Below are 15,623 nucleotides of genomic sequence, written 5' to 3'. Positions count from 1 at the left end.
TGGCTGGTTAAGTTGGTCAACATTATGCATTTTTCTTCACAGTGAGGCCCAGTGACCTTACTATCATCAAGATCAGCAACAATATATAATTGACGAGAAAGCCCTTAGACCACATCTGTGTTTCCGTTTTTCATAGATACTGATGGTTAGATTGGTTTCCACTAACTGTACAGGTTACCTGTATTACTCAGATTTCTTCTTCTTTCTTCTTGTTTCCTTTAATTTCAGTTTGTTTTTTAGGTTTACAGTTTTAATTGCAATTTTACAGTGGCCAGGTGGCCCAAAATGTATGCAATCTGTATAAAACTAAGTAAAAACTATTGTAAAAAAAAAAAAAAAAAAGTGTTAACAGGGGTGACACTTACCCTCTCTTCCAGCCTTGACAGTTGATCTTTGTAATACACATCCAAACGCTTCAGTTCACTCTCTTTTTCGTTCAATTTTTTTGCCTACAAGGAAATAAATACCAATTAAATATTAACACTAGTCTAAATATAGTTAAGCAATACTTTTGTAAAGGTATTGGATCTGCTTTACAAAAGCAGAAAGCTCCAAAATACAGAAAAGTTACAGTTGTGTTCAGAAAATTAGCAGTCGCTCATCACTAACCTGATCAATTATTGTTTTTGGTAGAAATTATATTTCTACATGGCAAATAATTTACTAGTAGGTGTAGTAGAGCAACCCTGGGTATGACCTGTCCGAGGCCCACATAAGCTTTCAAAGAGTCCAACATTACTAGGTTTGACTCTTGGTTCATCAGATCCAGACCCAGTAGGAAAAAATATGACCACTACATATCATATAATTACTCTACAGTGTTCCTGTAAGGAGTTATGATTATATGCTTGGTACAGTTCCTAGTCACAGGTAATAAAACAAACAATGTGTCCTGCTAGGCAATGAATGCCCCTAGCATTCCTGGCCAGTTACCAGATACCCTGAACTCATTGATAAATAGTCAGCTCTTCTGACTAAACCTTGGATTTACTTTGGAGAACCAATTTTGATTGGAAGTTCATTTCCGTTATTTCCCCTTGAAAAAATATGAGCAATAACCCCAGAATTTTAGGTGTATCCAAGCAAAATACTGATTCCAAAACAATTGAAGAACAAAATACAGTTGTGGCACAGTGTATGAAAAAATTCTAGAGGGAAGGTACATATATCCCAGAATGCTCTATAAGATCAAGGGAAGAATAACAGAGGTTGTCTGTAAATCAACTAGCACAGGTTCTGTAAGTGACAACTCACTACATGGAGAATGGAAGCTCTCTGCCCAGAGTAAGCAGAGATGCTAGCTACATGCTAAGTGAGAGAGAGTTTTTGGTGTGGGGGAAAAACCTCAGACAGAACCAAGGATGTTAAAGGACTTTGCTGCAGGAACTAAGTCTGCCAGTATTTTATTTTTTTTAAATGAATACTTCTTCTCTCAAAGGCTTCCAGAAGTAGGTAGCATGTGTAAGGAAAAAAAGTGTAAAAATCTTTATAAAAAAGTACATAAAGGTGTGTATGTTTCTTTTGCAGAAAAAACATGCCCTTTCAATAGGACACGTTTTCATTTTAAAACAGCTTATTGGCATACAGATGGATATAAAACTAATCTTTCAGAAACAAATTAAAAAAAAGTTTATTTCATTTTAAAAAGGCGACTATATGGTAAAATGATTTGGTGGGAGAGGTTTCAAATTAAAAGATAATGCACAGAATTTATCTCTTGTAGGAAATGGATTAGGTGTACTAGACTAATTAGCATTTCTTATATTGACAAAAAATATATTCTTCTATATTGAAAAAGTTTCTCTAAATAGTCCTAACTCCTGCACCTACATACAGAAATCAGTGTTTAAAGGAGAAGGAAAGGCTAAAACGAAGTAAACTTTATCAGAAAGGTCTATATAAATACAACAGTAAACATCAGTAAACCCTCAACGTAGTGCTGCTTTGAGTTCTCTGTCAAAAGAAACACAGTATTTCTTTCCTTCTTTTTGTGTACACATGGGCTTCTGTATCAGACTTCCTGTTTTTAGCTTAAATCTCATTGCCCCGGGTGGGAGCATGCTCAGTTTGCTCCTCTGTCCCTCCCCTCCCTACGGTAATCTGAGCCCAGAGCTATGGGCAGGGAGAGTGAGCAGGGAGAGACTCAGACAGGAAGTGATGTCACACCAATTTAATATCAATGTAATTATCCTACCGCACACCTGTAGTTCACCAATCCTGCAAGCTGGTGGTGCGTTCTTTTACACATTGGACACCAATTTAATATGGCAGCTGCTATTCTTAACAAACAGAGTTTCTAGAGTGTGTGGGGGGGGGTGCCTGAATCTGATATTTTGAAAATAAGGTGTTTTTTTTCTGTAATCTAGATCCCCTTGATTAAACTCAATAGGATTTTATGCCACTAGTACGGATTTATACAACTTAATTAGGATCAAGCACAAATTACTGTTTAATTACATTATCTCTGTAATTATGAAACAAATCAGAATCATTGGCTTAAAATGGGAGAGTGTTCCTAAAATTCTGAGCTTTCAGGATAGAGGGTTTTTGTTAAAAGATCTCATTCCTGTACAATATAATGGTCACAATGCAATATTCTTAATTAGGCTTTTTTTTTGCATTGAGAATCTTAATTGCGCATTGTGAACCTTTAACACCTGCTCTGCATTTTCATTATATATTTTGTTGCAAAAAATGGTTTGTGATTGCGAATTTCAATTACATACACTGTGACCAATATTACATTCTACCGATAGCACATAATCCAGAATTTTGATTCAGTTTCAATTACATCCATTCAGATCCAAAGAACATAAAGGGATACTATTGATTCAATGCAATAAAACACACATATGTGGCTTATCAGGTTATGATATTGGATGTTGGATTCGCAGATTGCCAACCTTTGGTCGGGGCTGCCCTTGGCTAGTAAGCAAACAAAATTTGAAAACACTACTGTTATAGTTAATCAGGCATACTTCCAAGCAGATCACACAGATGCTGGGGGCCTAATGACCCAACCTTCAAATAAATATGCACTTGATATTAACACTTATATGCACTTTTAGTTATAGTTATAAATGTAGGGAAATATTTTGTCCTAAAACTTGTCACTGATATTGATCATAGTACACGGTAAGACATAAAAACCTCAATATTTAAAAAAATAAAGCCATGGCTGTTAATAGGGTTAGTGAAGGGTGCTGCAAAGGAATTAAGCCGCTCACTTGCGAAGGCGATTTTAATGTGTTACCATCCTCAATGCTCAATATTCAACGGTTCAAGTTTTGGAACAAATGGACATGTTCATGATGGGATGGATATTTGTTTAACTAACCTAACGCACCCCCAAAATTAAGCAAGTAATCCTGACCAATTGGTCAATTATGTACGTAAGTCTAAATCAATTTAGTATTCATAATTCCAAGAATATACGGGACAATAAATAAGGGGCCTTCAAGATGACTTTACATGAATATTTGGGACGGCAAACCAAGGTCATGCCCACATACAAGTTTATCTCAGGTAATTGAATGACAGTGGCATGCCTTTATATGCTACTCACGTTTACCCTTATGAACATATAAAATTACATTACAATGCACATTAAAAAAAAGGAAAAAAACTCTTGGGTCTGAAAGGTTCTGCATTGGGTAAAGCTAAAAACCCTGCACACGGTTCAGTGATATAATCACCCATGTAAAGCCCATAAGATTGAACAATGAACTGTACTACAACATTGTGGCAGCTCGCACACATTGTGGCAGCTCGCACACACAAAAAAAAAAAAGGCAGCTAAATCTGGCCCCTCTGTGGTGAAGAATAAATACTAAAATTAACATGATATAAAAAAAAAAAAAAATAGAGCAAATGAAGACCATTGCAATTTTTGCCTTTAAAGTATACCTGCTCTGTGCATATTCTAAGTTAACACCTGTACATGTTATCATTGTTAATAATAGTAAATCTTCCTTTGCATGGAACCTTGAAGGGTTATTTGCTACTTTTACCACATGAGATAATGATGTTTTGTTTAAGCAATCTGTGGGTTCTGAATTTAAAGTGCTTTATTTACACAGTTTCATATAACCCCTTGGTTTTGTTGTGGGCACAATAAAAAAGTAAACAATATTTTATGATATTCCAGGAATGTCCGTATAAAATGAAATCAGAGCTCATCATAAATGCATTGAAAATGTTTGCGGTTTGGAGACACTTTTTTTTTTCTAGAAAACCTGATGGTTATTGGTTGAAAGCAATTTTCAGAATATAAGTTATATTTTGACTAGCAATCTACTCAGTATATAAGGATACTCCACTAATTAGTAAAGCATTGCTATTGATTAAGATTTAATATGCCAGAGGCTGTTTTGCTGTGCACTACATAAAAGGAACAATTGGTAATTCTAGAAAGGAAAAATCTTATGCAAAGTAGTTTAAAATGTAATGCACTATTAATTTACTTGTGTTGCTAAACCTGGAATTTAATATACTCATAAAGCAGTTTGTAATGTCTAGAAACTAAAATGCTGCTTGGAGCAGCTACCCATTTCAGCAGTTATAAATCTGGTGAGAATCAGAATTATAGATACATACATACACAGGTACCGGACCAGTTATCCAAAATGCTTGAGGTTTTCCAGATAAGGGATCCTTCTATAATGTGGATCTCTATGCCTTAAATCTACTACCGATTTATTATTACAGAGAAAAAGGAAATCATTTTTAAAAAATATAATTATTTAATTAAAAATGGAGTTTATGGAAGATGGGCTCCTTGTAATTCAGGATAGAGTTTTTAGATAATGGATTCCATACCTGCAATTAACCAAACTGCAGACTCCTTCAGCTATTAATTATGCAGTCCTAGTAGGCTCACAGATTAGGCTTCAATAAATGCTGTGATTTCTAGATCAAGCAATCGCGAAGAATGGAATGATTTTGTCTTGTTTATCCTTTCATTTCAATGTGTTAATTTCCCTTGTATTACTTTTCATTTGTTTTCTCACTCTGTTCAGAACCCATTCTCAGCAGTTTACATTATTTCTAATTTGATTAAAATAATTTAAAGACCTGAACTTTATCTGGGATTAAAAGATCTATGATTCAGAAAATCAATATCACGGCCTCTAGGTCCAGTGCAAGTTAAATACCGCGAAGCACAATTACACCAAGATACAATATTTGAAAAGGGTCCCTAAAATGGGTGCAATATATTAGACTCTTATAATTCAAATAAATGTATTCTTTAAACATATTGCTCTACACTTACATAAGAATCAGCAAATATTATTTGTCTCAATGTTTGGTAGCATACTCTAAGTTTTGGAAAGTATTTTATATATGCACTTACAATTAGTTGGGCAATGCAATTATAGAACTGTAAACCTTCTAACTGGCTTGTTTTACACTTGCCAGGGATTTTCAGTAATGGAGCTGGATCTATACCTGTGAATAGACTTCTCACATGAAACCAAATTGCCTTTTAAGATAAATTGGACTGGGCATGTGAAACTATAACTATAGCCCAGTTGGGGTACCTAAGGGGCACATAGCCACTCTTTTTCTACTTCTAGTTAAAATGAGCATTAACCTGTTTTCAAGGTATAGTAGCAAATACAGATACAAGTACATCAATATTCATACAGCTTTGACCCAACAACCAAGTTTTTACAAAGATTGTAATAGAAAACCATAAGCAGGGTAATCTGACTTTAAATTACTATCAAACAGCTACAGTATATTAGATAAGTACTTCAATAATTGAATTAATGTCCTTTACCCAAATCATCCATAGTAATATAGTTTATTTTGCTAAATTTAAGCACAAATGAAAAAAATGAAAAAAAAGGTACCATATCTTTCAAAACAAAAGTAATGGCCAGCAGAATTGGTCTACATGCCAATGTTTTTTTTCTGTGCTTTTATTTCTTTATTGATGTGTACTGCATGGCCTGGTTGAAATTATTTTCAAAAGAAACCATTAAAGGTATGCTAATGACTATGAAATATGACAGATGCTGAGGAAATAGGCCTGTTGGCTCAGGCACAGCATCATTAACTATCTATCATAAAGTGCTCTGAACTTGCTCATTTATTACAACTGTGTAGCCTACAGGGAAGAAACAGCACGGGGTGTTCACTCTCGAAGGCAAAATCATACAACACTTACTTATCCTAATGTTCAGATCCCTACTGTTTATCTGCATGAAAATGAGAAAAATAGAAGTTAGAAATAATGTTTTCCTATCGTGATTTGAAGATAATTGTCAACGGACACTGTGTACCTGAAAAATATGTTCTGAATTCTGTTTTACAGGTTTGTTTCTTTGCTATGTAAACATGTACAGTACATATCCATGTAGATATACTTAAACTGGATGTAAAAGAGGTATGTCTTCTATGGGCCTCTAGTAATGTAGTGACATTGTATAACCTCTACTTACTCCAGTTATTGAGATTTCATGAATATGATCAGACAGGCTCACTGCAGCCGACTTGTAAAAACAGATGCAAACTAGGTAATGATACCATCACTGTTGAGGTGGCTTAAGGGTTTTCTAAACTAAAGTATACAGGTGGCTGTATAACCCATTTCAACAGGTGCTTAATAAATAGGAGTTGTGCTCAACATACCTTTTGCTTACTGTTTTTATTAAGGATAATATATGTTCTGTATTGCATTTAACCAAGCAAAGACTAAAAGTACAAAATATTTAAAGGGGATGGTCACCTCAGATCATAGTCTAGATCTGAATAGCCCCTGTGAGGAAAAAACATTTTTGCAAATCATCTTTATTATTATTATTATTATTCTGACTGGGGCGATTCAAATTTAGACTATGTTCTGAAGGTGAACCTCCACTTTAATAAACTAACACATCCATTGCCCCAGCTATGGACCTTTTTTAATCTTTGAAATAAGGAGCAGCTTATTAATTATACAAAGGGTTTCTCCATGGACCAGAAATTTTTTTGACTAGCTTGTAACAACAGAAAGCTGCAAGGACTCTTACTTTCAGTAAGAAATCAAAAACAATACATATTTCCAAATTCATACGCAAACCATATGTCAAGCATGAGCTTTGTTCACTAAAGGAGAATAAAAGCTTATATAAATTTGTAGAACAGAAATATTGCACATTATGTTTTGGGCTTCTGTACCAGCCCAAGTCAACCACAGTCCTTCAGCAGTGAAGTAAATGTATAGGATTCACTGCATGAATAATTGGAACAACCCCTAAGTTTAACTTCTCAACAGCAGCTCAAAGCACACTGAGCATGCGAGTGTCCCTGACACGCCTAACAAAAAAGTAGATGGGGAGCACCTGTGACAACTTTGATGGCCTGTATCATTACTACCTAAAATATGCTAAAACTTTAGGCTGGTGCAATAAGTTCAAAATATATATATATAGAAAAACGCTTGTACTCAGATCCAGTCTTGAAGATACTGTGGGTGCTGGGTCAAAGCTTCAGCATACAATCATTGGATAAGGACCCGCACTCTGATATTTCGTGAAAAAAGATTTTTTTATTTTAACTTGTGCATCCAACGTTTCGGCCCATGCCTGGGCCTTTATCAGGCATGGGCATGGGCCGAAACGTTGGATGCACAAGTTAAAATAAAAAAATCTTTTTTCACGAAATATCGGAGTGCGGGTCCTTATCCAATGAATATATATATATATATATATATATATATATATATATATATATATATATATTTATAATTTTTTTTTTTTTTTATTGCATTTCTAGCCAAAGTTCTCATTTAAACGAGCAATATTACCTACAGTCATTCAAATGATACACAGTCCACCTGAGGTCTCGGTCTATCTACACGAGTTGTCTGTCTGTTCTTGTTTGTTTGTAACAACTTTAAAAAAAAAAGCAATAAATATAATATCACAAAATAAAAAAAAAAGTGTGACATCAGTGTGTAGCTAAAGGATTAGAATGATAGATGATTAATTCATAACAGCAGGTTATGGAATTAATTAATGGCTTAATAGTTTATACAGAATGCTCTGCATTAAGGGAAGGACATATCCCAATGAGGAAATTCTATTTAATATTAATTATTTACTTTTTCGCTGTAATAAATAAAAACTGTTCTAGTACACGTGGGTACCAGCATTAGTATATGTGATATGTGTCATATTATATTGCAGTTTTCTTATAGCTTAGGCTTTATGCCTGCGGTTTTAAATACAATTCAAGATACAGCTTCAGAACTGAGACATTCATATGTTGGAGAATTCCAAATGAAGTCTTGGGATTCATGAAGAGGAAGTGATTTTTACTATCCAGACAAAATGCTTGCCAGGCAAAACATTGTTTAATGCAAAGCATGCCTTGTCACATGTCATTTGTGAAGACAAAACCTGACAACTTTGTCATATGTCTTTTGTTGTTAGCTGTCAAGCAGGGATTCCTACAGCTAATGGCAAATAAGAAAAGAGGGAAATTGTGCATTATTTATAATAAAAAGAGGGAAGACGTCTCCCTCTCTAAGATACTGTAAAAACATTAAATAAACTAGGTAATTACAATGAAATAAATTAACTAAATTAAAAAGTCCCTAGTAAAGCAAACTGCATATTATCCATGACATCCAACAAAAAAAATTGGCTTAGAGAATGGATATCGAAATACTGGCACACAATCTGTTGTTGACCCACAACCCCTTGCACAGAAGACTGATAGGATGCAAGAACTAACAACAACTAAATGAATGCAGGATGGTTGAAACCAGCAAAGAAAATTTCTAATAATTAACACAGCTAACAAAAGTATATGTGATTTTCTGGTCATGGAGCAAACTTTGAGAAGTCAGGCAAACATCACTGTTCCCCATTTGCAAGAACTGCCCATTCTTAAGCAAATAAACCAGGTTTTATAGAAATAGCTATACATGTAAGTACAGTATATATTAAGATCCTCACATGTATGCTTTCTTTAGAAGTGTAATGCAAACACAATGCTTGCTGTTGAATGCCCATTTCATCTACCAAAGCACAACCAGGCACTGCAACCACATGTCTGTATCCCTATTCCTTCCAGTGACAGACAAATCCCTGATGGAATATTCAGAGAGCATATTGTGGGATAGGTGCACCAAGGAGAACGCAAGGTCGACATCCAGCCGGTATTTTAGTCATGGCCAGTGTCATCAATACAAATTTGTAGTAACTTGTTCTCCACAGCACACCCCCAGAAGGCCTCCGATTCCCTCATCTTGGCTGCCCCATCTCTCAAAAACATTAACTCACTTCCCCTCCAATAGACAAATAATGTATGACTCCACCCCATTTCAGTCATGATCATTCCAGTTATGTGAAAAGCCCATCTCCTCATGGACCCACCACAGTAATGATGACAAAAGATTCCAGCCACCTGGAATATGCTACAAGCTCTACAAAACCGGCAGCACTTCACAGTCAAACACCTTCTAATATGATCCTATACAAGCGGGGACTTTGTGTATGTATATATATATATATATATATATATATATATATATATATATATATATATATATATATATATATATATATATATATATATATATATATATATATATATATATATATACATACACACACACACACACACACGCCTTTTTTCTAAATCTAATATTTCTGTTGCTATCACTTTAACAACAGAGTATACAAGCAAACAAGTGAGGCATCCAGAGAAAACCCTTCATAACACAAACAACAATTTTAATCTATAGCTATGAATAGGGCAGAGCATCCTCTGCAGGAACTAATAAAACAGTGGTAACTATTTACCTCTACTAAGAAAACCAATCTTTGAAGCCAATAGAGAATGACTTTGGCTAGTATTATGAAAGCTTTAACTTACATTTTTCTGTCCAAGGCAAATAAAAGATCTCCCATGCATATAAGTGAGGGTTATTTTCTTAACACAGAGATAACTCATTTACGGTACATAAATCCCCATGGTTTGCAAAAGAAAGCAAATGACTAAAATGAAGGTAAAAAGCAAAAGGAAATTGCTTTCGAAAAGTGGCTAGAAAATAGTTTGAGTCATTTTGACTTTTTTCAGATATTACATTGGTTTCCTAGAAAAGAATGGAGACCAGAAGCCATGGAAATATATCTGACATGGCATGGAAAAAATACATTCCTGCTTAGTATTTTGGAAATTCCACTACAAAAGTTTTGCTGATTCCACAGAAACCAACTTTAAAGTGGACATGTTACCTACACATAAAAAGTTCTTTGCACATTAAACATGGAACACAATTTGTTTTATTAAAACACCCCATCCCTGTTCCTCATTGGAAAATAATTGCAGACTTCGGTGTATGCTCATTTAAAAGGATATATTTTCTCAAAATTCTCAGGTAAGGACATTTTTGTTCTTTAGAAATTTCCCTTTGAGAAACACAAATCCTGAAAAGAATAAATTTAAACCAGAATACATCAATCAGCTTTTCATCAATCAGAAATCTTTGCCCAGGGTATCTAACAATCTGCTTAATCAACTGATCTATCAAAACCAGAATACTTGAGCTTTAGGGTACTGGCAGATTTTCTGTGTTGTCTCCAATGTTTAACCTCCTCCAGCCCAAGCGAGGGACTTGGGTCTACTATGCAATGCCTGTTTTACCATCTGCAATTTACATTTATACTTAGTAATTATACAGAACAGCCCTTCTTAAATCCAGCACTTCTGAACTGCCACCGTGCCTGTAACTTGTAATTCTTTGCTGAACTCCAGTTGTAGCTTACCATGTGGCCTTCTGTTTAAGCATGGTACATCCAAGGTGCTGGAATTATCGACGGAGGACAAGGAAGATGCTCTAAGTAACAATCAGTTATTTATAATTTATTTTTCCTTGTCATGTATATACATAATGCTGCTGCTGAGTACCAGAGATGGTGAATTTCTCCATTAATTAGAATAGCTAGTACATTCTGCCTACACTAGTGACATGATGTGCAATGCCACTTAATTCACAACAGTAGAAGGAGCAGAACCTCTTTTATAAATGTTAAGCATGAATCTTTCTGTAATTTTAAACAGCATGCTGCTGTTATATAATCACATTTTGCCTGGCTATGCAGTTTCCAACATATGATAACAAAAGCATTTAAAATTACTCAATTCTTCTAAAGATAATTAATAAGTGAAATGATCCTTGTAATAGCCACTCTGAATTATATTAATTCTACTCTTCAAGGCCCAGCATTTAAAAAAGGGACCATATGAAACCAGCAGCTGTACAAACACAGAGACACTGCAGGTTTATTGTGCTTTTGGAAATTCTTCCTAAAAAAAGGTTCACTGTATATAAATACTAAAAAAAAGTAAAAGACTGTAAACACATCAAAGACAATAATATAAACATACGAAGTCTCATTTATAAAATGTGGATGCCTTGGAAAGGCAGCAAGCGGAGGACAATGTGCATATCGGCACCATGCTTTAAAAAACGTGCTCATGAATCAGTGACAAGGAAGTGAAATAAATGTTAATAGACAACCCATTCATATATGGATACAAGTTATGTATTTCCTTAATATAAGATAGAGAACTGGACCAAATGTGTGGAGAATTTATAGTATGGAGTGCTTAAATCATTTGGCTAAATATCAGGGCCAGATTTAGTTAGTGGACACCCCTAGATTATTGAAAGACGAGTTATGAAATATGGCTAATTTTGTATGCCTTAATAGGGATTCTATTTGCACAAATTCAGATCTCAGCACTCATTGCATAGGAAGTTCTGAATGAGAAGCATGTGGATTGCATTAGAACCCAGAAGTGCCCTAGGTTGTAAGATTTGCTTTCAGTAAATTCCTGTTAAATACAGTATTATGGTTATTAAGTGTTAATTAGTAAGGAAGCAGGCAGAAAACCACAACAGGCAGGTAACATTCAAGAGAACAAATTACTATTTATACATTATGTGATATATGTGAATATGGTAGCACTCATACGAAATTACATTCCCACAATTCATTTTCCTATAACCCTTCCCTCTATACACAATGTGCCATGAGCCTAAGCCTAAAGGTGGCCATAGATATAACAAATCGATCTTTCTTGGAAAAGATCTTTCCAAGAAAGATTGTTCGTTTCAATACACACATGTAGAGCTGAATTGTCAGATATACAGGTAGAAACAACAGAATTATACCTTTATGTGACGATTCAGCACTAATAATGGCCGATGTTTGGGTGCCTTAAAAGGCACCCGATCAAAATTTTCTGTCCAGCCCGATCAACGAGCCAACCTATATCCAAGTCTTCTGCCGATATCGGTCGGCTCATTTCCCACCATACACGCACTGAATATTGTACGAAAATTTGTTTCGTACAATGTTATCTGTGCATCTATGGCCACCTTAAAGCTGGCCATAGACGCAAAGATCCGCTCGTACGATTTTCGGACCATGTGTGGAGAGTCCCGACATTTTTCGTCCGTCGGAGATCGGTCGATCGCACAGGTTAGAAAATTTCTGTCGCCTGCCGATAATATCTCTGCGTGTATTGCCGATCGTACGATTTTCAGAGGGAGACTGTCACTAGTCAGAAATAAGTATTATACGATTGCTGTCAGGGGCAGAACATTGGGTGATCTGTTCTTATTTGATCGGAATGGTAAAGACTTTGATCTGAATGGTTAGTAGAGGGTCGGGATATGGGAAAGTCCGATCGTACGTAGATTCGTACGATCGGATCTTTGCGTCTATGGCCAGCTTAAGGCGTGAATTCCGATTATTCACTAGATATTTAACTATTAGGGTGTTATAATAGATATGTAGAAATATATAGCCAGAGATTTCTCGAAAACATGGGCACCATAATGGCAGACAAAATGACACACGTGGACACAAATGGAGTGGTGATAGGTGGTCCTCTTCACAAAAATGATGAAGCAAGTGTTCTACCAAAGAGACAACCAATCAATTTGTGTCAGACAAGGAGCTTGTTGTTAAAGAAAAAAGATTAGGCATAGTGATAGATGGAGTTGGGTATTTTGTCTGCTGCTGCCATTCAATAAAAATAAGTGTCAAAATATGCCACTACCCTAAGGGGAATAACAATCTTATAAATACCTTTTTCAATGTTGTCTTTTTAAAGCTAGTCGAGTTGCTATATTTCAGTGACTTAAAGGGGTTTTTCACCTTCCAAACACTTTTTTCAGTTCAGATTTTTCACCATAAATAGAGACTTTTTCAATTGCTTACCATCTTTTATTTTTCAGTTTCCCCAAAATGTAAGTTTAATGTTTAACTCGTGTTTCAGTCTGGCAGCTCAGTGATCCAGGAGCATTCTGAACTGTTACAATTTGCTACATTTAGTTGATTTAAGTATCTGTAGAATATTAGCAACTATTGTATAAATTGTAACAGCTGTCTTTAAGCAAACTCAGGATTTACAAATAACAAACGTATCAACTAAATGTATTGAATTAAAACAGTTAAAGATTCGTCTGCTTTAGAAGGTGAAAAAATAAACTTTATACTTCAATATCAGAAAAATGGTCACAAATAGAAAGTAATTGGAAAAAGTCTATTTTTGATGAATAATCTGAAACCAACTGAATTGAAAAAAGTGTTTCAAGGTGAACAACCCCTTTAATTAATGTGATTGTTTCTCATTAATCTATAGCAGTCTTACGCTTTATCTTAAAAATGGGAGAAATGGCAGCAGATATTAAATTAGTGCAAAGTCTCACAGACATAACAATGCTGGGCTAAGTTGAGGAAATTACTGTTCTGGATGTGGGAAGCACCAACACAGAGTAAAAGGAAGTAATTCTGGAATGGCAAAAAAAATAAAAAATAAAAAAAAAAGTATTTTGTAAAGTTTCTATATGAATCATAATTCCATAAAAATGTACTCACAAATGTTTTTGCTTTAAGGCGTTCATCCTCCGACGCAGCTTTCTCACGCAGTACAGCCCTTGTAAGTTGCTCATTGGAAGCATTACGTTCTCGCTCTATAGCTTTCCCAATTTCCTCCTGCACAATCAGTTTTTCATGTTCCAGTCTGCAAAGTAATTACATAAATAGAAATATACAAAAATACATAATCAGAGCATTTGAATAAGTGCTAAAACGATCTTAAATCCATAGCTTTACATAAAGTGTAATTCTGCTATTAATAACAATAATATTAATGTACCTGTTCGTACAGACTGTCCACGATTAACTAAGCTATTTCATATGCTTTTCATACTTGGTAATATAGCGTCTTTATTCTAAAGCAGTCCTTTGCACTGCCCCAAAGTTCAAGGTAATACAAATAACCTAGCCTGACCTGACCTAGGGCCGAGGGGTACAATACCCATTCTTTTGCAGACATTCATTTTATTTTATCATATGCTTCATATCTGTGCATATTTAATAAACGCTCACTTCCCTTAAAAGGATACTGGACACACCTTTGTCCTATTTAATTTAATTAAAATGTGAACATGCAAGTTTAAAACATTTAAAATAGTTACATAATTAGATCAGGTTGAAAAAAATTGAACCCCTCCAAATGAAACCCAGCATCCATACATACACTCACATAAACTATATATACCTATATTTATACTAACTATAGATTGCAGTATCACAAAAGCCTAAAGCATTAACAGAATCAGCCATCAAAACAACATCCAGCAGTGCATTCCATAACCTCACTGTCCTCACTGTGAAGAACCACCTACGTTGCTTTAAATGAAAGTTATTTTCTTCTAGTCTGAAGGGTCTCTGGTACTGTGGTCCACTTTATAGACAAATAGCAGGGGATCTTTTTACCCATAATGTTCTCTAATATAAGTGTAATCATGTCCCCTGTCAAGCATCTTTTTTTCCAGAGAAAACAACCCCAACCGTGACAGTCTACCCTCATAATTTAAGTCTTCCATCCCTCTAACCAGTTTATTTGCACGTCTCTGCACTCTCTCCAGCTCATTTATATCCCTCTTAAGGACTGGAGTCCAAAACTGAACTGCATACTCCAGATGAGGCCTCACCAGGGACCTATAAAGAGGCAAAATTATGTTTTCATCCCTTGAGTCTATGCCCTTTTTAAAGCAAGACAGAACTTTTTTTTGCTTTAGTAGCCACAGAATGACACTGCCCAGAATTAGACAACTTGTTATCAACAAAAACCCTTAGATCCTTCTCATTTAAGGAAACTCCCAACACACTGCCATATAGTGTATATTTTCCATTTGTATTATTTTTGCCAAAGTGCATAACCTGCATTTATCAACATTGAACTTTATTTTCCAGTTTGCTGCCCAGTTTTCCAAATTAGTCAAAATTTTTGTAATTTGACAAAAAAAAGGTTCAGGAATCAACTAGAAAAAAAAAAGACATACATTTTCCAATATTAGCTTGTACATAGCTAATGGTATATGGCTGTGGCAATAAAGAATTTAATCTTTACTGAATATTCTCTTAAGACTCAGGCAAAGAAAATGGAATAAACATGTTATTAAAACAGAGATCAATAAGAAAAAAGGTTCAATGCGTACAGCACAACCACAAAAGGTTAGGCATCTGTATTGATTTTACGATAACATTTTTTCTCAGGTGCCTCAAGGGGTCTTTTTTAATTTTGTTCTTCGCTTTCTGCCCATT

General features: G+C 35.0%; 1 protein-coding gene across 1 annotated transcript in view; it reads right to left on the bottom strand.

Moving 5' to 3' along the window:
- Positions 1–15,623, bottom strand: part of chchd3.S (coiled-coil-helix-coiled-coil-helix domain containing 3 S homeolog) — a 34,577-nt gene that overhangs the window by 11,960 nt on the left and 6,994 nt on the right. Inside the window, 2 exon segments of the mRNA NM_001085986.1 lie at positions 366–449; positions 13,890–14,034. Of these exon segments, the coding sequence (NP_001079455.1) occupies positions 366–449; positions 13,890–14,034 (229 nt within the window).

Source organism: Xenopus laevis, chromosome 3S, assembly GCF_017654675.1.
Source record: "Xenopus laevis strain J_2021 chromosome 3S, Xenopus_laevis_v10.1, whole genome shotgun sequence".
Lineage (NCBI taxonomy): Eukaryota > Metazoa > Chordata > Amphibia > Anura > Pipidae > Xenopus > Xenopus laevis.
The sequence above is the reverse complement of the archived record's forward strand: the minus strand, read 5'-3'. Positions and strand labels throughout refer to the sequence as shown.